Source organism: Diplotaxodon limnothrissa, linkage group LG2 (assembly GCF_057381915.1).
Source record: "Diplotaxodon limnothrissa isolate DT_005_m linkage group LG2, D_limnothrissa_male_GT1.1, whole genome shotgun sequence".
In the NCBI taxonomy this organism is placed as follows: domain Eukaryota; kingdom Metazoa; phylum Chordata; class Actinopteri; order Cichliformes; family Cichlidae; genus Diplotaxodon; species Diplotaxodon limnothrissa.
In genome coordinates, this window is record NC_140597.1 from 7,512,055 (window position 1) to 7,537,596 (window position 25,542).

General features: G+C 41.7%; 1 protein-coding gene across 1 annotated transcript; it reads left to right on the top strand.

The window, feature by feature from the left end:
* Positions 1-716: 716 nt before the first annotated feature.
* On the top strand, positions 717-6,769 carry LOC146638158 (uncharacterized). Its single transcript, XM_085360293.1, has one exon. It carries the CDS (start codon positions 1,073-1,075, stop codon positions 6,737-6,739), a length of 5,667 nt encoding a protein of 1,888 aa, XP_085216419.1. The 5' UTR covers positions 717-1,072; the 3' UTR covers positions 6,740-6,769.
* Positions 6,770-25,542: the final 18,773 nt, after the last annotated feature.

Sequence of the window (25,542 nt, forward strand, 5' to 3'; positions counted from 1 at the left end):
AGACTGGCTTTTGTTATTTTTATTTATCAGACATTTATTTACAGAGATCAACTTGGCAGGTCTATGGGGCATCTGTGACCTATACTAACACCAACTCCTACCTTGTTGTCAGTAGCCTGTTATTGATGAGCCACACTTCTAACTTGACAGGAGTGCCGCCATGTTTCCCAAAGGGCAATTAAGCAATGTAACAACTGTGTATATCATAGCGTACATTTTAAAAGTATCATCAGCCCTTTGGGAAATTTTTGAAGAGACTCAGAAAGAGCCATACTGAAGCAACCAATTAAGGATGACAAACTAATCAAATTCATGAAAAAGGTGAGAGGCCATCTAAAAAATGCCACTGTGTACATAAATAAGGACAACTGAGGAAGAAAAGAGTTTAGCTTTTACCCGAGAAGCCAAATTATTACACTGTAATTAAGATGAATTTAGCTTAGGGCTGTGCAATATGACCAAAATCTCATATCCCGTTATAAGAATTCTATCGTCCGATAACGATATAAATCACAAAAATCTAACATTTTCTGTAAATTCTGTGAATCGCAGGAAGTGTTTCCAGCTGCGTGTTGTTACAGGCATGGTCCTTTAAGGGTGAAGCCTGATGGGAAATGTATGCGGGTGTGTGTAGCGGAACTGTCTGTCGGGTGTGGGAGGGTGAGCGGAGAAGGAAAAGAAAAGTAACGGTTAACTACAGAAGAGACGAAGAGAAAGTAAATAAAAGGAATATAATAACTCCCTCGGCAGCCAAAGTTGTATCGGCGATGCCCGCTGTGAGTAAACTGTTTCAGCCCACTGTACGCGGTGTTCGTGCCTTGGAGGAGAAATAAAGGTTCGGTAAAGCAGTTTCCTACGCCTCCCTCGATCTTCTTGCTAGCGGAGTTGACCTGTATAGTAAGCTGTTGCCGGCTGCGAGTCAAGTAACTGCCAGAGGTTTCCTTACTACGGTTCGGGGCCGCGGATCTGGCGCGGTAACACTGGGGGCTCTTTTCCGGGATAAAACTCCGCAAAGCGCCGAGAGAGAGGGAGCGAACTTTCTTTTTCTCTTTTCCCTCGGACGACAGAGAAAATGGCGGCTCCGAGAGATGCTGAAGGGGATGGCATGGGAATGTACTTCAGTAAGAGCAGCAACCCATTTTTGCCAGAAACCCCAGAGAGTGGCACAGCTAATGTGGACCGTGCCACTTATGTAAACAATAGAATCCACAGCAGCAACCCCTTCATCACGGACATAGAGTTAACGCCAGCGGCGAGCATAGCAGCAGTCTATACGACGGAGTTTGAGGCTGCATGGCATCTCACCCCGCCACCTTCAGCTCACACCAACCCTTTCTTAACACCAATAGCGAAGCAGAATGCAGTGTGCAGTGAGTTTAAGCAGTTGCAGTGCTCAGACTGCGGAGGCCCTGGTAACACTGCATCTACACCGCTCACAGTGGGACAGCATGGCTCGCATGATCACCCACCTCGGATTGTTACATCTCGGCCATGCAGCCAGCCATTCACCGCCGTGAACTGTACCTGCAGTGTCCCTAGAAAAACGCCGTTTACTGAGCCAGCGAAGCTACACATTATGCCGGGTATACCCCAACCTGCGCAGTACAGCTATGAAATGCCAGCTCAGGGCTATTTTTCCCCAACAACTCGCATGGCAATACCAGCACCAGATGGGGGGTGTGGGCTTTGCAAGCATGACCAGGGTCACAGTTCAAAACAAGCCATGCCAGGGCCACGCGGCTGTTTTCCTGGTGTAGTGCAAGACGGGGGTTTTGCAGATTGTAGTGCTGATGGACAGACGAGGGGCAAGGAGAAAATTCCCACATTACAACCAGACCATTTCGATGGGTCAGGGTCATGGAAAGACTTTCTCTATCAGTTCGAGACCTGTGCAAAGGCCAACTGCTGGACGGAGAACACCATGGCTGTCCAACTGAGATTCAGCCTGAGGGGCGCAGCTGGAGCCATAATCCACAAAAACCCCAAATCTGCTCGCTGGAGTTACCAGAGGATTGTGGAGGAGGTGGAGGCTGCCTATGGGCCGTGTTCAGAGCATGCAGCAGCCATTGGCATTGAGCTACGGCAGAGAATCCGGAAACCAGGTGAGGCCCTGCACACCCTCAGAGATGATATATACGAGAAGGTTTCCATTGTGTATGCCAACCGCTCCGAGCTGGAGCAGGACTGCATTGCTGTAGAGATCTTCACTAATGCTTTGGCAGATGCTGAAATGGTCCAGAAATTGTTGGAAGAACAACCACGCACCCTGGCAAGAGCCTATGAAATCGCCCACAGGTTCGAGACAACGAAAAGGGCCGCCAGGGCAGTCACACAGCTTATGCAGCCAGGGCCACGAGTCTCTACAGCACAGGGGACCCGAACAGCTGCATTACGGGAGAGTGTTCATATGCTAAGTTATGAACCACCGGAGAGGGCCCAAAGACCTATCCAGCGTGGGCGCCAAAGCTGGAGCACATCTAACAGGTCAAGCAGGAAGGAGGCTGTTTGCCATAACTGCTCCGGCATAGGACATCTACAGAGGAACTGCCCCTCTCCTCGCTCACCTGCCCAAAAGCCTGTAAAAGCTGCTAGAGGCCCAGCCCCTGACCCAGGCACAGTGTTCCACAACGGAGGCCAAGATGTGATGTGTGTCCAGATAGCAATACAGGGACGGGAAATACGGGCCTTGCTGGATTCTGGTGCACGGCGGAATGTGCTGCCCCTCCACTATTTTAACACCATCCCCGCAGAGTCAAGACCTCAGGTGCAGGCATCCATTGCTCAGACTCTACAAGGCATTGGTCCAGAGGGATTGGCCGTTCTGGGCGAGGTCATCCTGCCTGTACAGGTGGGGAGCGGTGTTGAAAATGTAGACTTTCTTTTGGCCGACATGGCTGAAGGCACTGAAGTTATTCTGGGGCACCCTTTCCTGCAACAATCGTGCGCTTGCTTAGACTACGGCCGCCAAGAGATAACCCTGTTTAATGAAAAGATACCATGTTCTGGCGTGGGCCCTCGACCCCAGGTGCTTGTTGTTAGGGTGGCACGCACTACGGTTTTGGAACCAGGCTGCGAGTATGTGGTCCCCGGGTTTTCCAGCTCCCACTGTGCCGCCCATAGAGACATGATGCTAAGCCCTACAAAGGGCTTTGTGGAGAAGCACCAAGTACTGGTAGCTCACGCAGTTGTGCAACCTAGTAAACCCTCTAGCATCCCAATCAGAGTCTTTAACCCTGGGGCCGCAGCTGTCACCTTAAAGCGTGGTGCCGTGGCAGGGGTTCTTCAGCCCGTGCAGGTCCTGGAGGGGTCGGGGGGTCGCCCACCAAGGGTCCTGGCAGCCCTCGAACTTAATGGTACTCCCCCTGCTTCTGTACCAAGCCATTTGCAGGCCCTTTACGCCGAGAGCAGCCCCGGTTTGACTCACGTTGCCCGCTACGATCTGGCAGGCCTGCTGAGGTCCTACAGTGATGTCTTCTCCACTGGCCCGAATGACCTTGGTCGCACTGGTGTTGTCCAGCATGACATCCTGACCACGCCAGGGCCACCAGTTAAGCACCCGCCGCGCAGGATGGCAGGGGACAAACAAATAGCGGCCGACCAGCAAGTACAGCAGAGCTTGGAGGCTGGGCTAGCTCAACCTAGCAATAGCGGCTGGGCTGCTCCAATTGTGATGGTGAAGAAGAAGGACCAGAGTCCCAGACTATGCGTGGACTATAGACCACTAAATGAGCGAACCCTTAAAGACGCTTATCCCCTGCCACGCATCCAGGACACCCTTGACACGCTTTCTACTGCCAAGTACTTCAGTACACTAGACCTGACTTCAGGGTACTGGCAGGTAGAGATGACCCCCAGAGCCCGAAAAGCAGCTGCATTTTGTACCCGTAAGGGATTGTTCGAGTGGAATGTGATGCCGTTTGGACTGTGCAACGCACCGGCCACATTCCAAAGGCTTATGGACAGAGTCCTGGCTGGGCTGCAGTGGGAGACATGCCTAGTGTACCTAGATGACATCATTGTCCTGGGCCAGGATAGCACCCAGATGCTGGAGCGGCTCGAGCAAGTGTTCATCAGATTGCGTGGAGCCAACCTAAAACTGAAGCCATCTAAATGCTGCCTGTTTCGGGAGCAGGTGGCCTATCTGGGCCATATCATCTCTGCTGGAGGTATTTCCACGGACCCCCAGAAAGTCCAGCAGGTGACGGACTGGCCTGCACCGCGGACCGTCACAGAAGTGCGTCAGTTTGTTGGCTTAGCCTCATACTACCGCCGGTTCGTGGAGGACTTTGCCACAGTGGCTAAACCCCTCCACGAACTCACTAAGAAGTATGCCCGTTTTAACTGGACTGCCGACTGCCAGGGAGCATTCCAGGAATTAAAAAGACGGCTTACGGCAGCCCCTGTCCTGGGTTACCCACTGGACCAGGGTGACTTCTTCCTCGACACTGATGCCAGCAATTGTGGGATTGGAGCGATTCTCTCCCAAGTGCAAGGGGGCGAAGAGCGGGTCTTGGCCTATGGGAGCAGGCGGCTGTCGGCTACCGAACAAAACTATTGTACGACCAGGCGAGAGCTTCTGGCGGTTGTGGCGTTCACTTCCCACTTCAGACAGTACCTGCTGGGTAGGCCGTTCACTGTCCGGACTGACCATAGCAGCCTCCGCTGGCTGACCAGGCTGAGGGAGCCCGAGGGCCAGCTGGCCCGCTGGTTGGAGAAGCTGGCAGAGTATAACTTCCAGGTGCTGCACCGACCTGGGAAAAACCACCAGAATGCGGATGCACTTTCCAGGAGACCCTGCCGCGCTTCATGCCCGTGCACACTCCCAGAGCCCACCATCAACAGCGACCGGTTCGAGCATAAAGGTGTGCAGTGTAACTTAGAGGACTGTGGTACCAGCATGACCCCCCCAGGGCAGCCCCCAGTGGGGGTAGTGGGGCCTGATGGTACCGATGGGAAAAGCCGGGTAGCAGAACCAGAGTGTGCACCCGTAGCAGCAGTGGACTGTTGTTCCAGTAGTAGCCACGACACCTGCCCAAATATCCACCGGGTGGATGAGTCCCATCACACTAGCTTGTTCAGTGGCTGGACCCCAGAACAGCTCTTGGCTAGCCAGAAGAACGATGTGGATATAGGCCCAGTTTGGGAATGGAAGGAAAAAGGGGAAGGTCGGCCCGTCTGGGCCGATGTAGCGGCATGCAGCCCCGCAACCAAAGCCTACTGGGCGCAGTGGAAGAGACTGTACCTAAAAGATGGAGTGCTGGTGAGGAAATTCCACTGTACAGAAAGTAATGTGTTTTTCCCCCAAATCCTTCTGCCTCACGCCTATCGTCACTCCGTAATGCAGCAGATGCACGATGGCCCAGTGGGTGGCCACTTTGGGGCAGAAAGGACCCTGGCACGCTTGAAGAATAGGTACTACTGGTACAACATGAAAGATGATGTGACCCTGTGGTGCCGCACTTGCACCAGTTGTGCTGAAAGGGCGCGGCCCCCAAAAACCCCCCAGGCAGCGATGGGCACGGTACGTGTTGGCGCCCCCATGGAGAGGATTGCAGTCGATCTGATGGGACCGTTGAACGAAACAGAAAGGCATAACCGATTCATATTGGTGGTACAAGACTACTTCAGCAAGTGGGTGGAGGCTTATCCAGTCCCCGATGCACAAGCGCCCACGGTGGCAGGAAAGGTTGTTGCGGAGTGGGTATGTAGATATGGAGCCCCACAGTCTCTGCATAGCGACCAGGGCACCAACTTTGAGTCGGCTGTGTTCCAGGGGATGTGTGAACTGTTCGGAATCAAAAAGACACGCACCACGCCCTTTCATCCACAGTCCGATGGCCAGGTAGAGCGTTTTAATGCTACCCTGCAGAAGGCCTTAGCCACCACCGCGGAGCGCTGCCACTGGGACTGGGATATAATGATCCCCTATGCTGTCATGGCTTATCGGGCAACTAAGCACAGTTCCACAGGATTGACCCCAAACATGATGCTTCTGGGCCGAGAGATAACCGAGCCTATTGACCTGGTCGCGGGTCTGCCGGCCGACGACACCCCCAACTGCACTACACCACAGTATGTGGTGCAACTCAGGGAAAGGCTGGAGCTTTCCCACCAACTGGCACGGGAGGCTCTCGGGAAATCTGTTGAGCGCGCTAAGAAACAGTACGATAAGAATATCTGCCAAGTTCAGTATCCAGTCGGCGCTGCAGTGTGGCATCTGATCAAAGGGACCAAGAGAGTGCGGCACAAGGTTCGCAAGTTTCTGCCTTCCTATGAGGGCCCCTACTTCGTAGTGGGCCTGTTGGATGATTTAGTCTACTGCATTAAAAAGGGGCCCCGAGCAAAGGCTAAAGTGGTTCATCACGACAGACTCAAGCCTTATCACTCAAGAACGCCGCTGGACAACAGCTGGGTCTTCCAAGACTCCGACCAGGCAGCACCCACCGAGGTGCCTCCTCCAGCGCTCGACGAAAGCGATTCTGACATTGATTTCGGCCCCTTCGACTTGTGGGAGACCCCAGCTGGGGCAGATCAACCAGATACTGGTGCTTCCCTGAGAGCTGGCTCTCCGCCACCCGCTCAAGGAGATGGTAGTGGGTTGCCAGCCAGCCCTGTTCAGCCTTACATGGATGGGGCTGAAGGACCAGAACAGCACCCTTCCTTCAGGTCCACACCCCGTTCCAGACCACAGCGTGTGCGGCGGGCGCCGGACATGTTTGGTGACTGGGTCAGTCACTAGGCTAGTATGTCCTAACTGAGTCGGGGTGTAGGCGGATCGCTGCCCTGCTCAGTAGTTAAAAAAAAAAAAAAAAAATTGTTCATGTTACATATGTTAAGGGATATGACTGTTGTAAATTGAGTTGTTACAGGGGGCTATTCTTACGTGTACTGTTGGGCTTGTTTGTCTTGCTGTTTCCTGGCAACATGGCTGTCGACGGGCTGCAAGTTATTGTTTGAACTGTTTATACTAATGAGGTAAAGCTGGATATAGGGGTAAACGTTCAGCTGTAGTGCCTTAATGTCTTTCTTTATGAATACTGTCTATGTGAAGGGCGGGATATGGACATTGACTTGCACCCTCCTCAAAGTGAACCCTGTACATCCTATGTTTTCTTGTGCTTAAAATATGGACAGTTGTCTACTTCAAGATTGTTCCATCCTAAGGATCGCCATTTTTGGACTGGGGGCACGAATGCTGTATGTTTCCTTGTTAATGGGGGGTTCATGTGCTGGAATGATGTTAAGGGTTTAATTATCATCCAGAGTGGGGGTAGTGTTACAGGCATGGTCCTTTAAGGGTGAAGCCTGATGGGAAATGTATGCGGGTGTGTGTAGCGGAACTGTCTGTCGGGTGTGGGAGGGTGAGCGGAGAAGGAAAAGAAAAGTAACGGTTAACTACAGAAGAGACGAAGAGAAAGTAAATAAAAGGAATATAATAACTCCCTCGGCAGCCAAAGTTGTATCGGCGATGCCCGCTGTGAGTAAACTGTTTCAGCCCACTGTACGCGGTGTTCGTGCCTTGGAGGAGAAATAAAGGTTCGGTAAAGCAGTTTCCTACGCCTCCCTCGATCTTCTTGCTAGCGGAGTTGACCTGTATAGTAAGCTGTTGCCGGCTGCGAGTCAAGTAACTGCCAGAGGTTTCCTTACTACGGTTCGGGGCCGCGGATCTGGCGCGGTAACAGTGTCATGTTGCTGGAGTCGAGTGTTTTAACCGATGCATGAAACGATACATTTTTAGACATAAGTTGTAACGGCCGCCGTTTTCTTTGTGAGTATTTATTACACGGTGTGCTGCGGGTAAAAGCCTGTTCTAACGTTTGAGTCTAAGGTTTATTTTTTAGCACCTGGCGGCTCTTTTTTAATTCTCATCCGTAAATAATCTGCTCTTTCACATGATTCAGTTTATTTTGAAAAGCCTCAACAGGATCTTGAGCTTTATTGTGAAAGGTTTATGTGGAACATAAACAAGCGGACACCCGATGCTGTTACCGTCGTTGTTGCTAACCACAACGCATAAAAACAGGGGCTTGTCCGTCTGTAGTGTGGTTATATTAAATATAATAGAAAGAGAGAACTTTAAGAAATTAATATAGCCACTACAGTGACCATCAAAACGATGAAAAAAGTATTGCCGTAAACAGTTTATTTTGCGACACCACGAAACAAACGATAGCATAAAATGAAACATCCGATATATATCATTATATCGAACAGCCCTAATTTAGCTCATTTTAAGACCAAAGAAAAACCTTGGCAGTCCTTTTTAAGGCCAATGATTAAATCTGTGCTGTTTGGAAATTATTTTACATAATATTTATCTTTTTGAATCACAGCGCTGTTGATGATACTGAGATTGCAATACAAGGGTATAGTATACTATAGACAGGTTAGAAATAAATGTGGTGGAAGTGTAGTGTTTTATGTTCAAGATCATGTACCAGTCAAAATAAGAAGGTACACCTAACAGGGATGGAAGTATTGCAGTCCATTTACCTTATCTGAAACCTGTTTTATTGTTCTGATGTTATAGTATATATACAAGTTGTAATATACTGTACCTTGAGGCCATATGAACAATGCTACACTTAGTAACTGATACTGGCAGAGAGATACATTTTATTGAAGACCTTAATATTGACTGTTTCTTCTGTACCTGTATCTTGACGAAAAAATTAAATGACCTAGCTATTGTGTGTAATAAATCACCAAATGTAAATTTACTAGAATTAATATAAATTGTTATGAATGTCTTCAGCATGCATAGATCAGTGTTACTGATTAAGTACTAATTGTGTGGGCAAACGTACTCATAATGTACACATGTAACACATAAAACGTAAGTTTTATGTGTTACATGTGTAGGCCTCGGTGATCATATTATTGTTGTAGAAGGAAAACTGAGATCCCTAAAGCTGTAATACGTATATTAAAAAGAATGCAATGAAAACTTTTGTCAAAATGCATTCATTGAAGATAGGAAAAAGATACAGTGGTATATTTTGGAGAGTGAAAAAATGCAGACCAAAAAGCTGAATGAGGATCACAAGGATTACTAAGAACACTAGGGATACAAGGAAGTCACTAAGGGAGTAAGGAGGAAACAAGTAAGCAGACTACAAAAGTACAACATGACAAAGAAGAACAAAGAGGATTGGTGCTATTTATATAGTCATGGGCTAACAGAAAACAGGTGAGTAATGAGAACAGCTGAAAACAATCAGAAAATCAGGGAGAGCAGGCACGGGAAGTAAAGATACATCCGACTTTTTAAAGTAAAATACAGGAAGTAACTAAAGGAAACAGACACAGACAGAAATACAGACACTTAACAACAGCAACAAGAAAACATACTGAATGTGACAAAGCAGACTCACATTGCACATGAAGCCAGAGATGAGAAAACACAAAAAGATGCATCAATAACTTTGCACTAAGAATTGAAATCATCCTTTCATTAATGATCATGGACATAAATGATATAGATTACAATTAGCCCGTCCAGCAAATGCCACACGTGGAAGCAGGAGGTGGTGGCAGTGTCATAAGTTACAGTACGTTAAACTTACCATATCATTAGACTACAATATGAATCTCACACAAGGTCACTCTGCACACCTGAGTTTTACTTTGGTTGTCATTCACTATTTAGTTATAATAGATACAATAACAACTTGTTTTTGGAAAGATCATAGGTTAAAGTACAGTGATTACAAAGTGTTTCAGTAGGTCCTTTTCTGTGAAAATGCTAGCAACCTTTATATATGGCTCAAAACATGTATGAAACATACCTCCAATGAAATGCACAGCTTTAATTTGTCATAAAAGAAAGGGGACAATTTCTCATGAACTAATACATTAAATTTCATGTTTGGTCTGAGACCCTAAAGGCTATATAGTGTGTTAAAATGTGATGATGTCTTGACTAGATGCATGTATGCCAAAGAGGGAGAGAGACTGGGCTTTTCACATATCCCCCCCCCCCCCCCCCCCCCCCCCCAAGTGTAAGCTTTCTGGGAGTGGTGTTCTGTCAAGGCAAGAAAGACAAACAGTGCTTGGCTAGTAAATTCTAAAAATTGATAGCAATTAATTCATACCAAAGTAAACAGAATTGCTCTCTTTTAAGCTCAAATGTTAATGTTATAAAGCTGTTATAAAGTTGTCTTATGGCCGCAGCTGGCCATTGTCTCTGAAAGCAAAATTAACTCTGCTTGATGCTATGAGGCACTGGAACCTGTATTGGGCCAGCATTTGGTGAGCATGTATGTATCACCTTAACAATGGCTTTAGCTTGCCAAATTATTTTGTTTTTGTCAAGCTAGGAGGCCATGAGCTTTTTTCTGGCTGTTTGTCCATGGGCATTGTGGATAAATTTGTTGTCTGATAAGAAACCTATGAAAGACCAGTGTGGTAGGCAATGTAACCAGCTGTTCTGCTATACCACTTTCATTTTTATATGTGTTTTTAATATACATTTTTAAAAGAGGCTGTAGGCTTGTGCTTCTGGGCTGATTAACAGCTTTTAGAGATAACATATCTTCAGAGGACAGCCACACTACAAACATATTTTATAGAACACGATGTATTGTAGATTAACAATATGAAGTAAATGAGCTTAACCTTAAACATCAACAACAGTAACATTAATCCATAAAACACCAATTGTGAACATCTTTCTGAAGAAAAAGAACTTTTACTTTTGATTTTATGTGTAGTGAGGTGTTTTCATAATGTTTTATTGCTACCTTTACTAAAGAATAATTCTAAAAAATTCCACCACTCATCATTGTCAGGTAATAGTTAAATATTTAGATGATGAGTATAGAAGCAATATTTTTATGATCCTTCAGCTAGGAAGGACTGCAGAGAGGTGAAAATGTCTAGGAAGAGTGCAGCAAGCTGCAGGAGACTGTCAGCATCGTTGTCTCTGTTTTCCTTTCTGTAAATGTCACTGCTTTTTGACATTATGTGCTAATGCACACTGGCCATTCAGCACATGTCATGTGTTGTTCTTCGGTAATTCTTGAAAGGAAATTGTGAAAATGTGCTTGAGCTATGTGATTCACAGTGTATTTAGGATCAGTGTATCACTGCATAGTAAAATATAGGGCTTGACCTTGTTTTTCATACTGTTCGCATTGCCATGTAGATACGTAGCTCTTCTTGTCAAATGCAGGGACCATTAAAATATGTGGACATTCAGTAAGACAGAATCTATTATAATTATACCAAATCTGCATGCATGCTGTGTGTTTTTAGCTGTTAGTGCTTATATTTAAGATGCAAATTGTATCCCACAATGTCTTAAGACTCACCTAATGAAGGTCTTAATGCAAGCTTTGATTGCATTTTGGTTGTCATAAAAAGTGATTTGAAAGCTCTGCTGTCTGCATTAAATCTCCATAATGAAGCGAGACAAAAATGCCATGGCCATTAGCACACGGATTGCAATTTTTAATATGTTGAAGTTCATTACGTTGAAGCTCATGTGCAGGAGGAAGATTATTTGGGGGAGACATTGCCATATTTAGTTTAATATCAGCCTACACATCTGCTGTTTACTAAAAGTAAATCAAAATGCTGCATGCTACATAGAGTTACATAGATTTAACTTAGTATAGTATGTAACTAGGTATAGTATAGAAAAAAGGATAATCTGATATAGCTGAAGTTCTTTATTAGATGAAAGATGACGATGAAAACACACGCACAAGGATGTTGAAAGAACATATTTTCTGTGTCAAGAAAGTCACCTTATTGTGCGACTGCTATACACAGAAAGCAACTGTACTGCAGGTGCATGCTGTAAAAGCTTCATTTTCAATTTAAACTTTTCTGTCAAGTTTCCTTTTTCTTTTTCATCCCTGAGCAGCAGCTGCAAATATAAAGCAGCAACACCAGCTGACCCTGTGGGTCTTGCTTCTTGACAGTGCTCTCTGTTTGTCTCTGTGTTATGCTATAAATACAAGATAAGGGCCATGGCAGATCCCATATGTAGTGTGTTAATTGAGACCTAGCCTTAGTGACCCTGGTGTATGCCCAAGCCCTCCACACTACCGCCTATCACTCATGCTAGGTAATTGGTAGCAGAGCAGCAGCAGAGAACTAACTCAAGGGCCATGACTGACAACAAATTGTTGAAGAGACTCTTGTGGACAAATGATGTGTTGCTTTTAGAGGGAGTTTCATTAAGAAAACTAGAAAGGGATCCAGGTGCTACTTTTGTGATGCATTTTTGAAAAGGTATTTGTTTATCTGCATGCAAAAAACTTCACTAGGCAACATCAAATCACAAAGTACTAAAGAAAATAGTACTCCATTTCGATGCACAACATAACTCTCACGGTGTATGAAAATTAAAAACCGTAGTCTCAGATGCTGCTCTTTTGTAACAGGGAAAGAGATTAATCAAAACCTAAGAGGTAAACACAAGCTCTCTAACAAACAACTCCATCAGAGACAGCTTCATGAGCTTTGTTCAAAATCCCCAACTTGTTTTCTGATTCAGTACTCTGTAAGTAATTGACACTCACAGTAGTATTCTATGTAATGATGTGAATATTTAAACAAATAATTTGTAATTACAGACGGATGTAGTCCTGATGTAGAGTATGTAATTTATGCAGGGGTTTTTAAAATTAGATTTTGTATATATCTTATTTTGAATATCTTACGTAATAAAACTTACCAACAGTAAAGCTTATTTTTTGTTTCTCCTTCTCAAAATGTAAAACAACAAGTTTAGCAGTTAAGACACTCAAACAAAGGATGAGCAGCAGTTTGCGGTCCACCATTTTTAATAAGTTTCTTCTGCTAAATCTAATTCTATAAAACAGCTTTAAATGTTAGCCTACTGTCTTTTCTTGATGCCTTTTGTACTATTATGCAATCAGTAAGTTGCCATTTTTTAGTCTTTACTGCTGATGCACATCAACGATACATGGTCACAATGCACCAAATTACAGAAATGGTAGGATCACACATAAACATTGTTAATTGTGTAGCATAGTTACATCTGCAGGAGTACCTCTTCATTGTGATTACATTGTTAGTCCAATTTTGGTTCAACCTATACAGTTGAACTTCAGGGTTTTGTTCCTAGCTGGCAGCTCTTAGAGGGCTATGCCTATATAGACTCTGTTACAGTATGTGTTTTAGCCTTATATTGACTGGGACAGCTAAACATTCGCAGCAAAGGGGCTTTCCACAGTGAAAAGAGTGGCAGAGCTATGTAGGCTGCAGTATTACAGAAACATATTTCTTGAACATTAATGCATCTGAAGTGCTACAAGGAAAAATAAAACTATGTACCCGTAAATGAGCCCTATGAGGACATTTTAAGGTGAAGGTTAGGGTCATGTTTAAACAAATAAAAGCAATCAACAATGACTTGCTGAACATGTTTCCAGATAAGTCTTTGTTCATGTTTAAACAGCATAAAACAATAAATACAGGTGACGTGAATGTTGCTAGTTAACATAATACAATGCAATTATTTTTCTTTTAAAAGGTACTGGGTAAAGCAAATATGGAACAGTATAAATAAGTATATTTCTCAGTAGATGAGATTGGCTTTTGATATCCAGACATTTTAAGTAATACTTATTATTAGTATTGTTTCAAAATGTCTGTGTATGAAGCTGTGCATGTCTCACACACAAAATCAAACATTTACAAAATTAGATATGAAAAAAAAAAAACATTCTGCCAGCATAACAGACAGCCTCCATACTCAATTGCATCCAATAATCATTGATCAATAGTTAATATCTTCCCTGTAGATCTCTACTCTCAATTGAGCATTGTGGATTTTTTTCTACATTCAATTAGCATGACCCCCAGAAGAATATGCTCTCCACTGTGACTGTGCTCAGTTCCATCCTTCCTGAATGCCATTTCCACCCATGGAAAAGGTGACACAATGAACAGCCGCAGGTATTTTTTCACCCGTCCTGAAAGAGGGGTGATGGTGGAGGGGGCTGTGAGTGTATCTTTGTATGTGTGCAGTGTGGAAATGGGGGTGCAATATCCCCAGGGGAGGGCAGCACAAATCCAAGGGAACAAAAACGCATCCATATTTGGCAGGGGGCTTTTGTCTCCCCTGACAGCTGAGTGTACCAAGGGGGGCCCGCAATAATGAATTGGATTAAACGCGAGAGTAACAAAGCATTGCTCCTCAAAGGCCAGGGTAGGGGGGAGAGAGGTGTGCAGTTGCAAAAGGTTTTGAAGGTGGATCAAAGATAAGTTTTTAAAAAGTTGGCTCACTAGAGGAGATTAGTGATATTAAAAAAAAAATTTCCTATTTTTATGCTTGCTAAATGAGCTCTCTGGAAAGTGATTGCTTTCCAAAAGCAGCCAGCACTTCCCTTGTTGTTTCTTTTAGAGAAATGAGCAGAAAGGAATGAAAATCTCTCTCTAATGAGCAAAGATGAGCTCGGTACAGCAGTAAATCATACATATATGAACTGTGTAAATCACAGTCACACATAGCCCTCTAAACTGATTAAAACACCTGATGCCACACAGTATAGTGCCCAGCTAATTTAATCAGCATTCCTACTCATTCTATATTCCATTACTCTACACTCTTTCAACATGACCTTAAACCTCAGCAGATTCCTTTTATTGCCGCACTTTAATGTATAAATCTTCCAAAGAGAGAACTGCAGAGATTTTAATTTGCATTTTATTGAGCCTTAGATTGTTCTGGGATAATGATGAGATGTGGGGGCAGTGTTAATGCTGTAAATGTTGACCATCACCATACATTCTCTTTGTCTTCGCTGCGTAGTGTAATTGCTTTTAGATATCCAAAGCTTGGCTAAAATACAAGGCAGGTTGACCTCACTGACAAACGAAGAACACTCAGATATAAATAAAATGAATTTAGATGCAAACTCACATTACTGCAAGTGATTAATAATGCCGATGTTACAGGTACTTCCAATAACGTTTGAATCACATCATTTGTCAAAGTAATATAACAGTCAACATACAAGTAGGTTAGCTCTCTTTATGAGGCATGTAGATGAGTGAATAAATTCTTAGAAAAAATAACTGATAACTGTTATTTTAGCAGTAACTTACCTATATCAAATAGTTTCCCTTTTGAATGATAGTTCATGCCATTCATACTCAGTTTGCATTTACAGCATTATTATTATTTTTTTATCTATGTGCCAAATTTCTAAATGCAACGTGTGAGCTGACCAATAATTTGCGTCATGTTATTGTCAACATCTTTTTTTCCTGATGATAACTAAACAAAACCTAACGCACAATGACAAAAATGACGATGAAGATATTCTGGAGAGACGAGATCCAAAGAAGTAAAGTTTTGGGTTAGATTTGATCTGCCCCTGGTAAATGGTACAGCTTTGTTGGGGGAAATGGTAGAGCCAGCACCCATGCTCCCTGTTTCTCATCAAAATAATAACAACAGGTCAGTGCTTGAGAGGAAGCCACATTTTTTATGTCATTTTTGAACATTTTTGATGTAAAGTGTCTGGAGCAACTCTCACGGGTAAAAACATGACAAACTTGTAAATATTCTATTTTAGTCTTTAGATTTAGTCGTCTTTTATCTAGGAATGAAAGAATTACTTAGATTAAGATTAAAACTAACTGACATTTTAGTCAAAACTCTAAGACTAAAACTACATTTGAATTTGTAGGGAAAATTAACACAGCTGTCAAGACACTGGATTGCTCCTTCTTTCTTTTCTTCTAAGGAAGCAAACATACATGTACATAGGTCGCACCTGCAAACTTGTTTACTGGGGTAACTTTATTACCCCTGTCAGCACAGACTTCTTACATTACTGATTTACTGTCTGCTATTGGTTCTCCATCTCTCAATCGACTACTAGTTGCCCAGTTAAACTTTACTACTAATAAGCCTGATGTAAAAAAAATAAAATAAAATAAAATAAAATAAAAAAAGGGCCAAGGTGGAACCACCTTCACAGAGAATAAAAGAAAATTCAGCCACCATCCAAAAGTCTAGTGTTTTTCCATACTTTAATGTTCTTTAATATACTATTACATTCTGGTGATGGTGTTTTGCAGCTATTTGAAACATATAGCTGTGATGTGTGAGCTCTGGTAGAGGCTGTGATCAGGTGACCCATTGCTGTTTGTGGATTTATGCAGCTCAATTCAACAACATGTAAGCAGATGTTTCATGAGCTATCTTGGCTGGTTTCCATTTCCTACACTAACAGTATATTGTATATTGCCTTTATACTAGACTGTATACAGTTGGTAATTCAGTGAATTAGCATCTAAGCATCATCACAAATAAATGCAAATTAGTCTACTACATTCAATGTAACCAAACACTCACCATAAGAACCACAGTAACTGTCCAGTGCACCAGTCCAACACAGCATAACTGTAAACTCACAGCAGTATGGCAGATAACTTTTTCTCTCCATGGAAATACAGCAGCTGGATTTAACAGCTGCAATAAAATACACACAAACAGTTTGGTTGTTTGCTGTTATTTGTTGAACTAATAGAAATATAGCATTTGAAATGAGCTGACGGTTAAATGTTACTTCCTTTATGCTCGCTCCTATTCAGTAGCACTAGCTTAATGCTAAAGTAGGTTTTTAAAAATGCAGGTAGTAAAAGTAAAAAGTTGTCAGAAAAATAAATCCCCAAGAAAAGTACAGATACATAAACATTTTATTTAAGTACACTAATGAACGTTACTTCCCACCTCTGCGAGTGGGGCCTCTTCTGTGTGAGGTTTGCATGTACTCCTTGTCCCTGTGTGAGCTTTCCATAGGTGTTCAGTTTTCCTTCCACTGTTTAGGAGTAGGTTATTTGGTGATTCGAAACTGATGGTGTGAGCATGGATGGTTGTATGTCTCTGTGTTAGCCTTGTCCATGTCTGTCCATGGTGACCTGTGCTGCATGCCCAGCGTTTGATTGGATTCATGGTAAGCAGTCCTTAATGTTTAATATCTCCAAGTTGCAATTTCTTCTTTACTTGCATTTGCAATATATATCATATTTTTTTCAGTTTTCACTGAAAAAGTATCGCAACAGAAACTTCGTCTAAATGAAATCACTGCCTAATGTTTCCTGCAATGAATCATCTTATTTTATGGAAGCTTCTTCTCATATTGTACTAGAATGAATGGCAGCTAACAACCTCTTGTGCAAGGAGGAAACAACTGCTGAGTTACAATATAAGTGATTGGCACTAACATAAAAAAGCACTCGCTTCACTTTTTATTGCTATCCATCACTTTGTCAGCCAAATGTCACATATATTAAATGCTTGTAAAAACAATAAGACGCCAATGCTTTATGAAACTGAGTAGAAGAGACAGAGTGCTTCAACAGAACCCGGAACCACCAACCCCAATAATATTACTATATTACAGGCTCATTCACAGTAAAAGGTGCTCTGCAGATTTATTCAAGTTATATAATGACAACAAAACAGAAATATGTTGCAGGCATTTTATGCTGTTGATTTAAGAAGTATAACCTGCAGGTGTGACTATACTGCTCTAAAGAACGTTATGAATCCATCAGTGTCTGCATTCCCAAAGTGACAAAAATAACCTGTTAAGCTCGTGGCCTTCTAAGTTTTGTTAGTCTGCTCATATTCAGTCATCTCAGTCTGTGCTGAGGGGTGAAATGGATCATAACTGAATATTAAACAACGTTAACTTCATACAATCTCTCATTTAGCATTTCTTTTATTAGTATTTGTGAAAACAGGAAACATGTTCCCCATGGGTTACTCCCACTTCATCTAAATAAAAATAAATAACATGCCCATGTAGTGTTTTTTTTTTTTTAATTTATATAAGCTCCAAGACATGCATGAAAGATTATATGCAGTAAATATTTCAGGGCATACTTGACTAAAACATGGCTTCAGACCGCTGGGTTTGTCATGTAGTCAAACCAAAGGGTCATCTTATGTCTTATGTTTCAAAAGAATTACATTATTTTTTAAAGAGATAGGTGAACCTGTACTTGTTGCTCTTCTTCCTCAGGACAGTTGCAAGTGTTTTTGCAACTTCTTTCATGTCAGTATGCTTCTGTTGTTAGCCAGAAGAATTCAGAAACGACTGTTTCATGTAACAGCTAGTGCTCCACCTAAAAAGATAAATGCTCATACACATCTTTGAACTTGGAGCATGATGTTTACATGCACAAAAACGAGATACTTCAAAAGCCCAAGATCCTCCAAAAATGGTTACGCTCATATCATGCTACCTGGTGCGGCTCTAACATCGCTAGTCTTAACGGCTGTATGATTAGAGCAAAATGTCTGTTCAACGTGTCTGTTTGTAACTGAAAAGACCTCTTTGTTCAAGTTCATTAGAAGTAATACCAGAAATGACACACTCAAGGCCTCCCTTGACACAGTTAAACTACACTGGAATTGCATGATATTACCCTCAGGCTGCAGCGCTCTTGAGAGCCCCGAGGGGTGCACCTGTCCTCTGTGAATTTTAAAGGTCGTGGCAGTTTTACTCTCTCCCCTTGTCTCTCTCTTATGGCTGAGAAAAGAACATGAGCTCATGGCCTATTGAGAATATTTTGTTCTATCTCCGAGCCCCTATAGTGCATTTCCAAAGCTGCCCTTGGAAATGTGTTGAAAGGCAGCTCACAGCATGGCAAAACACACAACACGTTCTTGTTGATGCCCTTGGTGCCTCTCAATATGCACACCACAGATAATGGCATTCACTGCACAGTTGGTACGGACTTTCTTGCCCATCTTTTGAATGGGTACACTGGCTCATGCTGTTCTTTGTCTTATACTCTCTTGATAAACAATGAGAGCTGCACTGACGCCACCGACAACATGGATCAAATCTAGACACCAGAATCCCCAGGGAGAATGGGCCTGTGTCTCTCTTAAGCAACAATATCATGAACACGCACACACACGTATATATATATATATAAGTGCAGGGACACACAGGAGACAGTTCGAATAGACTGAAGTTACATTGCCAGAGATAACAAGGTCTCCTTAAGCCTTGCTGTATCTCAGCAGAGGAAGCAAGATATCTTCCCAGTTTGTTGACAGTCAGGTGAAGTGATCGTTTTCAGTGAGCTAGCAAACAGATGGTGTCACACCAGGGAAACACTGTTGCACTGTGGAGAAATCTGCTTCCTAGTTTTGTTTATTTCCATTTATCTGAATCAAATAAGCAGTAAACAGAACACGAATAGAGTGAAAATGGGAGAACGGGTGGTTTAATCCGCTGGGATATGTACTCTTGTTTGTCGTTTCAGCTCGTGACTGATTGTAACGTGATCCTGCAGCTATGACTTCATGGGTTTTGTAGAATAGTATGAGTAAAAGTGGAGTGCATGATTATTCTGACAGTGTAAATATATTTCATGAAAGATAAAATGAAATGGAAAGTCTGCCTTTCGATTTCTAGCTCCCGTATCCTTGAGCAAGATACTGAACCCCAAGTTGCCCCTGAGGCATCCATGAGAGTGTCAATGTTAGGTAAAGCACTCAGGCATAGAAAAAAGTAATTGTGTGAATATGGCTTGTTGTAAGAAAGTTCTTTGAGAGCTCAAATTGAGTAGAAAAAGCACTATAATTGCAGTGTTTACAATCTCAGAAATTGGATTGATGTTGACAAGTTGACATTTCTATATATCTCATTCTTGTGAGTTGGGCAAAATTGCATCCAACTTGCAAAAGTTAAAATATAATAATGCTCTATGAACTCTTGCATGCTACATGTATATAACACTGCTTGAGAGACCTTTTTCACTCTGTAATGTTTTCAGGAGTCACTAGCTATAGCCGAAACAATAAACTGTATTGTTTATGCATTCGTACTGGTATCACTGCAGCTTCGCAGCAAGCAGGTCCTGAGGTTGCATCCACTTTATGACTGGGGCCTCTTTATGCTGAGTTTCCATGTTTTCCTTGTGCCTGCATGGGTTCTCTTTGAGTACTCTGTCTTCCTCCCACAATCTAAAGACATACTTGTTAGATTAATTCGTGATTTTAAATTGGGTGTAGGTGTGAATGTGAATGATTATCTGTCTCTGTATTTGCCCTCTGAAAGACTCACTCCAGGGTGTACCCCTCCTCTTTGACAGCCAGGATAGGCACCAGCCTCCCCACGACCCTGAATTAGATAAGTGGAAGAAAATGGACGGATAGATGGTTTCACCATTTGGGGGAGGCATTAAAAAAGTCAACCCTGATGGAAGCTTTTGGAGCATAATTATTTTGGCTCCATAATGGCCTTCATGGATAGCCTAGATACACATTGTTATACTTTTCCTTATCTGGAAAGTAGATGTAGGAGGGTTATATGAAACTCTGTGTGAGATAACGACTTCAGAATTGACCAGAATTGATCAGAAATGACCATATATGCTGTAACATTTTTTGTCCATCTGTTCTCCTTGATACCAAGTAATACGTGTATCTATATTTTATATTTTTTCAGTATGTCTACTAAGCAATAATTTCAGCATGTGGGTAATCCTTGTCCCACCATAATTTCAAAAACAGACACTTGGCAGAATTGGGAATTGTATGGATAGCTTTAAGTTTCTAAAAAATGTTAATTTTTTTTTGAGTTTGTGAACAAGCATAAACAAACATCAAAAAATAGCTATCAGATACTGTGAATCATTTTGCATCACATGGTCATGCACTTTTTCATGTCTGCATGCCATATCACATCATGTAGGTACAATCACAGTAGTGTGTAGTAGAGCAGGGCGATATGACCAAAAATATTTATCACGATATACATTTGAAAATTTGCAATAACGATATAACTGACGATATAATTGACACTAGACAAAATACTTTACAACTCCACAACTTTATTAGTGCAAAAAAACCCCATCAATGTATTTTCACTTAAACAAGCAGCTGTTTTTTATGTGCATTACAGTGATATAAAAATTTAACAAATGCAAATTCCTTGCTGACAGTTTAACAAAAAGGCATTTTCAGTGGAAATTGGCCGACATATCCTCAGCGTAACCATGTATAATATCCACAAAACTTAAAGAGGTTATACACACACAATACGGTAATATTATGTTGAAGCACAGTACGTATCACTCCGCCAGGCTCCTGACTACGATAGCCGTAAAGCTCCGACAATCCTTCAAGCGGTGCGGCTTCGTAGCTTAGCAAAGTCATACTGAAACATTTGAGAGATTTTCGAGCGCCGTGTACGACATAAAATCATTTCGAGGTCAGTAAACACAACCAGAATTCATACATAAGGCATACGGGCAGTGTTGGGCAAGTTACTTTGAAAAAGTAATTAATTATAGTTACTAGTTACTTCTTCAAAAAAGTAACTGAGTTAGTAACTGAGTTACAATATTCTAAAAGTAATTAATTACTTGAAAAGTAACTACTTAAAAAAAAAAAAAACGTTTAACCCTCTGGGGTCCAGGGTATAATTGGCCATTTTTAACTACTTTTGATTTTCCCTCCACATTTTACCTTTAAAAATTATTTACTTTGCCTTGTTTGGTATCATACGGTGGCCCCGTACTCTACCTCCCATTTTACCTTTAATTGTTCTAGGAACCACAAATAAACCAGCAGCCTGAGAGACAAGTTCTCTGTTATAAGTGTAATAAGGTACTATGAAGTGGGGTCTGATTATTCAAGACCTTGCGTGTGATTAGCAGTGTTGGGTAAGTTACTTTAAATTAGTAACTTAGTTACATTACTAGTTACTTCTATCAAAAGTAACTCAGTTACTTCAATTTACACATTACTTTCAAAGTAACTAGTTACTAGGGAAAGTAACTTTGGTTTTACTCAAAATTCTCTTGTTAATGTGTTGCTTCCGTAACTGGATACCCAGCAAGAGTGCCAGTCTTGCTGGGTACCTGCTGGCCTCCACCACTTGCTAATGTTACTGAATCTGTGGAAGCTCCGTGATAGCCACCACATGAAGGAATAAATAACGACCCTATCTAAATCCCAGTAATAATTAGTTACCGTGCTCGTTACCACAATAATAACGTAGTTACTGTAACGTGTTACTTGATAACGCGTTAGTCCCTACACTGGTGATTAGAAAGATTTTCAATTTGATTCTTGATTTAACAGGGAGCCAATGAAGAGAAGGCAGTATGGGAGAAAAATGCTCAGAATAAACAATTTAAAAAAAGTCATTAGTGATGTGATGGTATGTAATGCCATCTATATCTGCATCACAGGAGAACATTTTTTGACCCATAGTACTGGCCAAATTGTAATTAAAGCAGACCCTTAAACATACACAATACTAGCTAAAAGTAGAAGAGTGCATTCTTAACAGTTTAAGCAGCGTTCACATTTCCGTTTTTCATCCAGGCAGGTTGGCTATGAACACAGCCACATTTACAGCAACAGCCTGGAGGAACAGCTCTACTGGGAGGGAGTCATAAACACACAAAGCGCACACATGATGACTTGAACACTTTGATGGTACTTTTTTTCCTTGTGTTTTTAAAGTAGCATTAAGCAAGATGTACTCAAAGTAAACCCTGATTTAATGGAGAGTCAGGAAAAAAAATCTACATTAAATGTGTTCTCCCCACCTTAAATTTTGATTTTATTTACTGTATACATATTGTTTGGAAATTATGTTACAAGGTGTTTGATGCAGCATGTGAATAATCTGAGAATGCTGCAGATGTTATGAAGAAAGTAAGAAATTAAAGTTCTAAATTGTTTTCACTGACATGTAGTCACAATTTGAATTTGTAGTCAGTATTAAGTATTCTGATTCTCATTCTGAATACTCTATACAAGAAACTATAATAAGATACAGTCAATAAAAACTACTGTAGGGGTGATAATGATAAAAATATAATAGAAAATTATAGTAAGTAAACAAAATAAAATATAATAAATAAACAAAAAAATAATAATTTCAACAGAAAACCTTGTTAAGCAAAAAAGTCATCAACTGCTTTTTAAAGGAGTCCACAGAGTCCGCTAAGTGTAGATGGAGTAGGAGATTATTCCAAACAGAAGTCTCTGTCCCCCAGAGTCTTTAATCTTGTGTGAGGAACAACTAACAAATTATAAGCATGTGATTGAAGAGTGTAAGCAGTAGTGTGTTTAAGGAAAAGTTAAGATAAATAGTCTGGCCGTCGCCCATTTAGTGCTCTAAAGCTAAGTCCAAGAGTTTGAAAATCTATTGAGAGCCAGTGTAGAGTATAAAGTACGTGTAATGTGAGCTCACTTAGTAGAAGCTTAGCCGTGGTCGGCTACATTTTGTATCGATTATATGTACCGTATCAAAGCCAGTAAATAGGGCTTTACTGTTATCTGTGTTTAGTGATACAAATGTATGAAAAAAATGTCTCCAGTTCAGCTGAAGAAATCATAGTTCACAATTTAGAAATGTTCCTTAAATGGAAGTAATTGATTTCATATGCAAGTCAAAGCCCAGAGAAGAAGAAAATGTTACACCAAGATTTTTAACAGGACATGGATGAACAAAAGGAATTAATAACATAGTTCAGTGTCTAAAAAACAGTCAATGAACTATGGTGGACAGCCTGTTGTGGTAGTGAGGTTTCCATCCATTTACTGCTGCTTATACAATTCAGGGTCAGGGGGGCTGGAGTCTATCCTACCTGCCATAGTGCGAGAGATGGGGTACACCCTTGTCAATCTGTTGCACAGCTGTTTAAAGACCTGTACCGCTGAATGCTGTTGGCATAAAAGTGATAACAAATCTTATTAAAAGAAAAGAAAATGGATCCAGGATTGAGCCTAGTAGAACCCCACAGGTTTGAGAAACAGTTGTAAAGGAGAACATGTTTGGCCTAACAAAGAAACGTCTGTTCAAAACACAGGTTATCCAGCCTAACACTGAGCCAGAGATACCATTCAAAAACTTAATCAAGTAAAAGATTATGGCAAGCAGCATCAAAGTAAGTTGAACAATCCCCCACATCAGAGGCTAATAAAGATCATTATAGACCTTCAAATGAGCAGTCTCAGCAGAGACATTCCAACAGAACTGGCACCAAGATTTCTTAAGTAAAGAGATCACCTTGTTTAAAGTAGGAGGGAATATAATCTTGCCTCAGAGAGCTGTTAATAATACAAAGCAGAAAAGGACCAGTGCTGCTACAGTCAGACTCCCAAATAGGACAGAAAGAGGTAATATCTTTTACAAGGATGATGTGAGTTTCCTCCTGCCTATTATTGTAACTAAGTCATTTAGTGTAATTAGAAAGAATGCAATAAATAACTCAGGGCATTGAGGGCCATCTTCATCAGGGGAGGGACTTTATGGGTTAACCTTATTCACACTGTGAATGAGAAATACATTACAATCATCATCAGAGTGTATTGCAGCATGCTGAGTTGGGGGGAAAACGATGCTGTTGATAGTATCAAATAACACCCTGGAATTATTCTTGTTGTGGTTTATGAGACTGTTGAAAAGAATGTATATAATAAGATCAAGTCTCATTTCACTATGTCATTATATTATGTGAGAAGTTCTATAAAATATTCTTTATAGACAACCAAACCCGTGGTCTTCCGTGGTCATTCCGATTTTCAACATGAATGTTCAAGGCCAGAAATTGGTGAGCAATAAACGATAGAGAGATATTTAATATTGTAAGGAGTGACCTTATCAAGAATGGCACGGCAGTGTTCATTAAAGGAATTAACAAGGAACTCAACATTATCATCAGACAATGGGAAATTAAAAAGAGAAGAAATGAAGAAACTAAGAAATGGCAAAGACACTCAAGAAAATGCCTGTGCCTGATACTGTACAGTATTAACAGCACTGAAGTTCAACTTTTTACAATAAATACAACTAATTTTGCAAATTACTTGTATTTTATTAGTGGTCCCCTCATGACAAAGCTTTAGTGGCTGAAAAAAAAATGTATAAATAAGGAAACTGTCTTAACCACAACCTGTAAGATTAGAAAATCTTTTTTGTTACTGCTGTTATTGGTAAAATTCTGAGGACCCATGTAACATATTTAATTACAGTGGGGCAAAAAAGTATTTAGTCAGCCACCGATTGTGCAAGTTCCCCCACTTAAAATGATGACAGAGGTCAGTAATTTGCACCAGAGGTACACTTCAACTGTGAGAGACAGAATGTGAAAAAAAATCCATGAATTCACATGGTAGGATTTGTAAAGAATTTATTCGTAAATTAGGGTGGAAAATAAGTATTTGGTCACCTCAAACAAGGAAAATCTCTGGCTCTCACAGACCTGTAACGTCTTCTGTAAGAAGCTTTTCTGTCCCCCACTCGTTACCTGTATGAATGGCACCTGTTTGAACTCATCATCTGTATAAAAGACACCTGTCCACAGCCTCAAACAGTCAGACTCCAAACTCCGCCATGGCCAAGACCAAAGAGCTTTCGAAGGACACCAGGAAAAGTATTGTAGACCTGCACCAGACTGGGAAGAGTGAATCTACAATAGGCAAGCAGCTTGGTGTGAAAAAATCAACTGTGGGAGCAATCATCAGAAAATGGAAGACATACAAGACCACTGATAATCTCCCTCGATCTG

Bases quoted from the DNA above. Each gene is read 5' to 3' on its own strand.
- LOC146638158 (XM_085360293.1), top strand. From the start codon at position 1,073: ATGGCGGCTCCGAGAGATGCTGAAGGGGATGGCATGGGAATGTACTTC.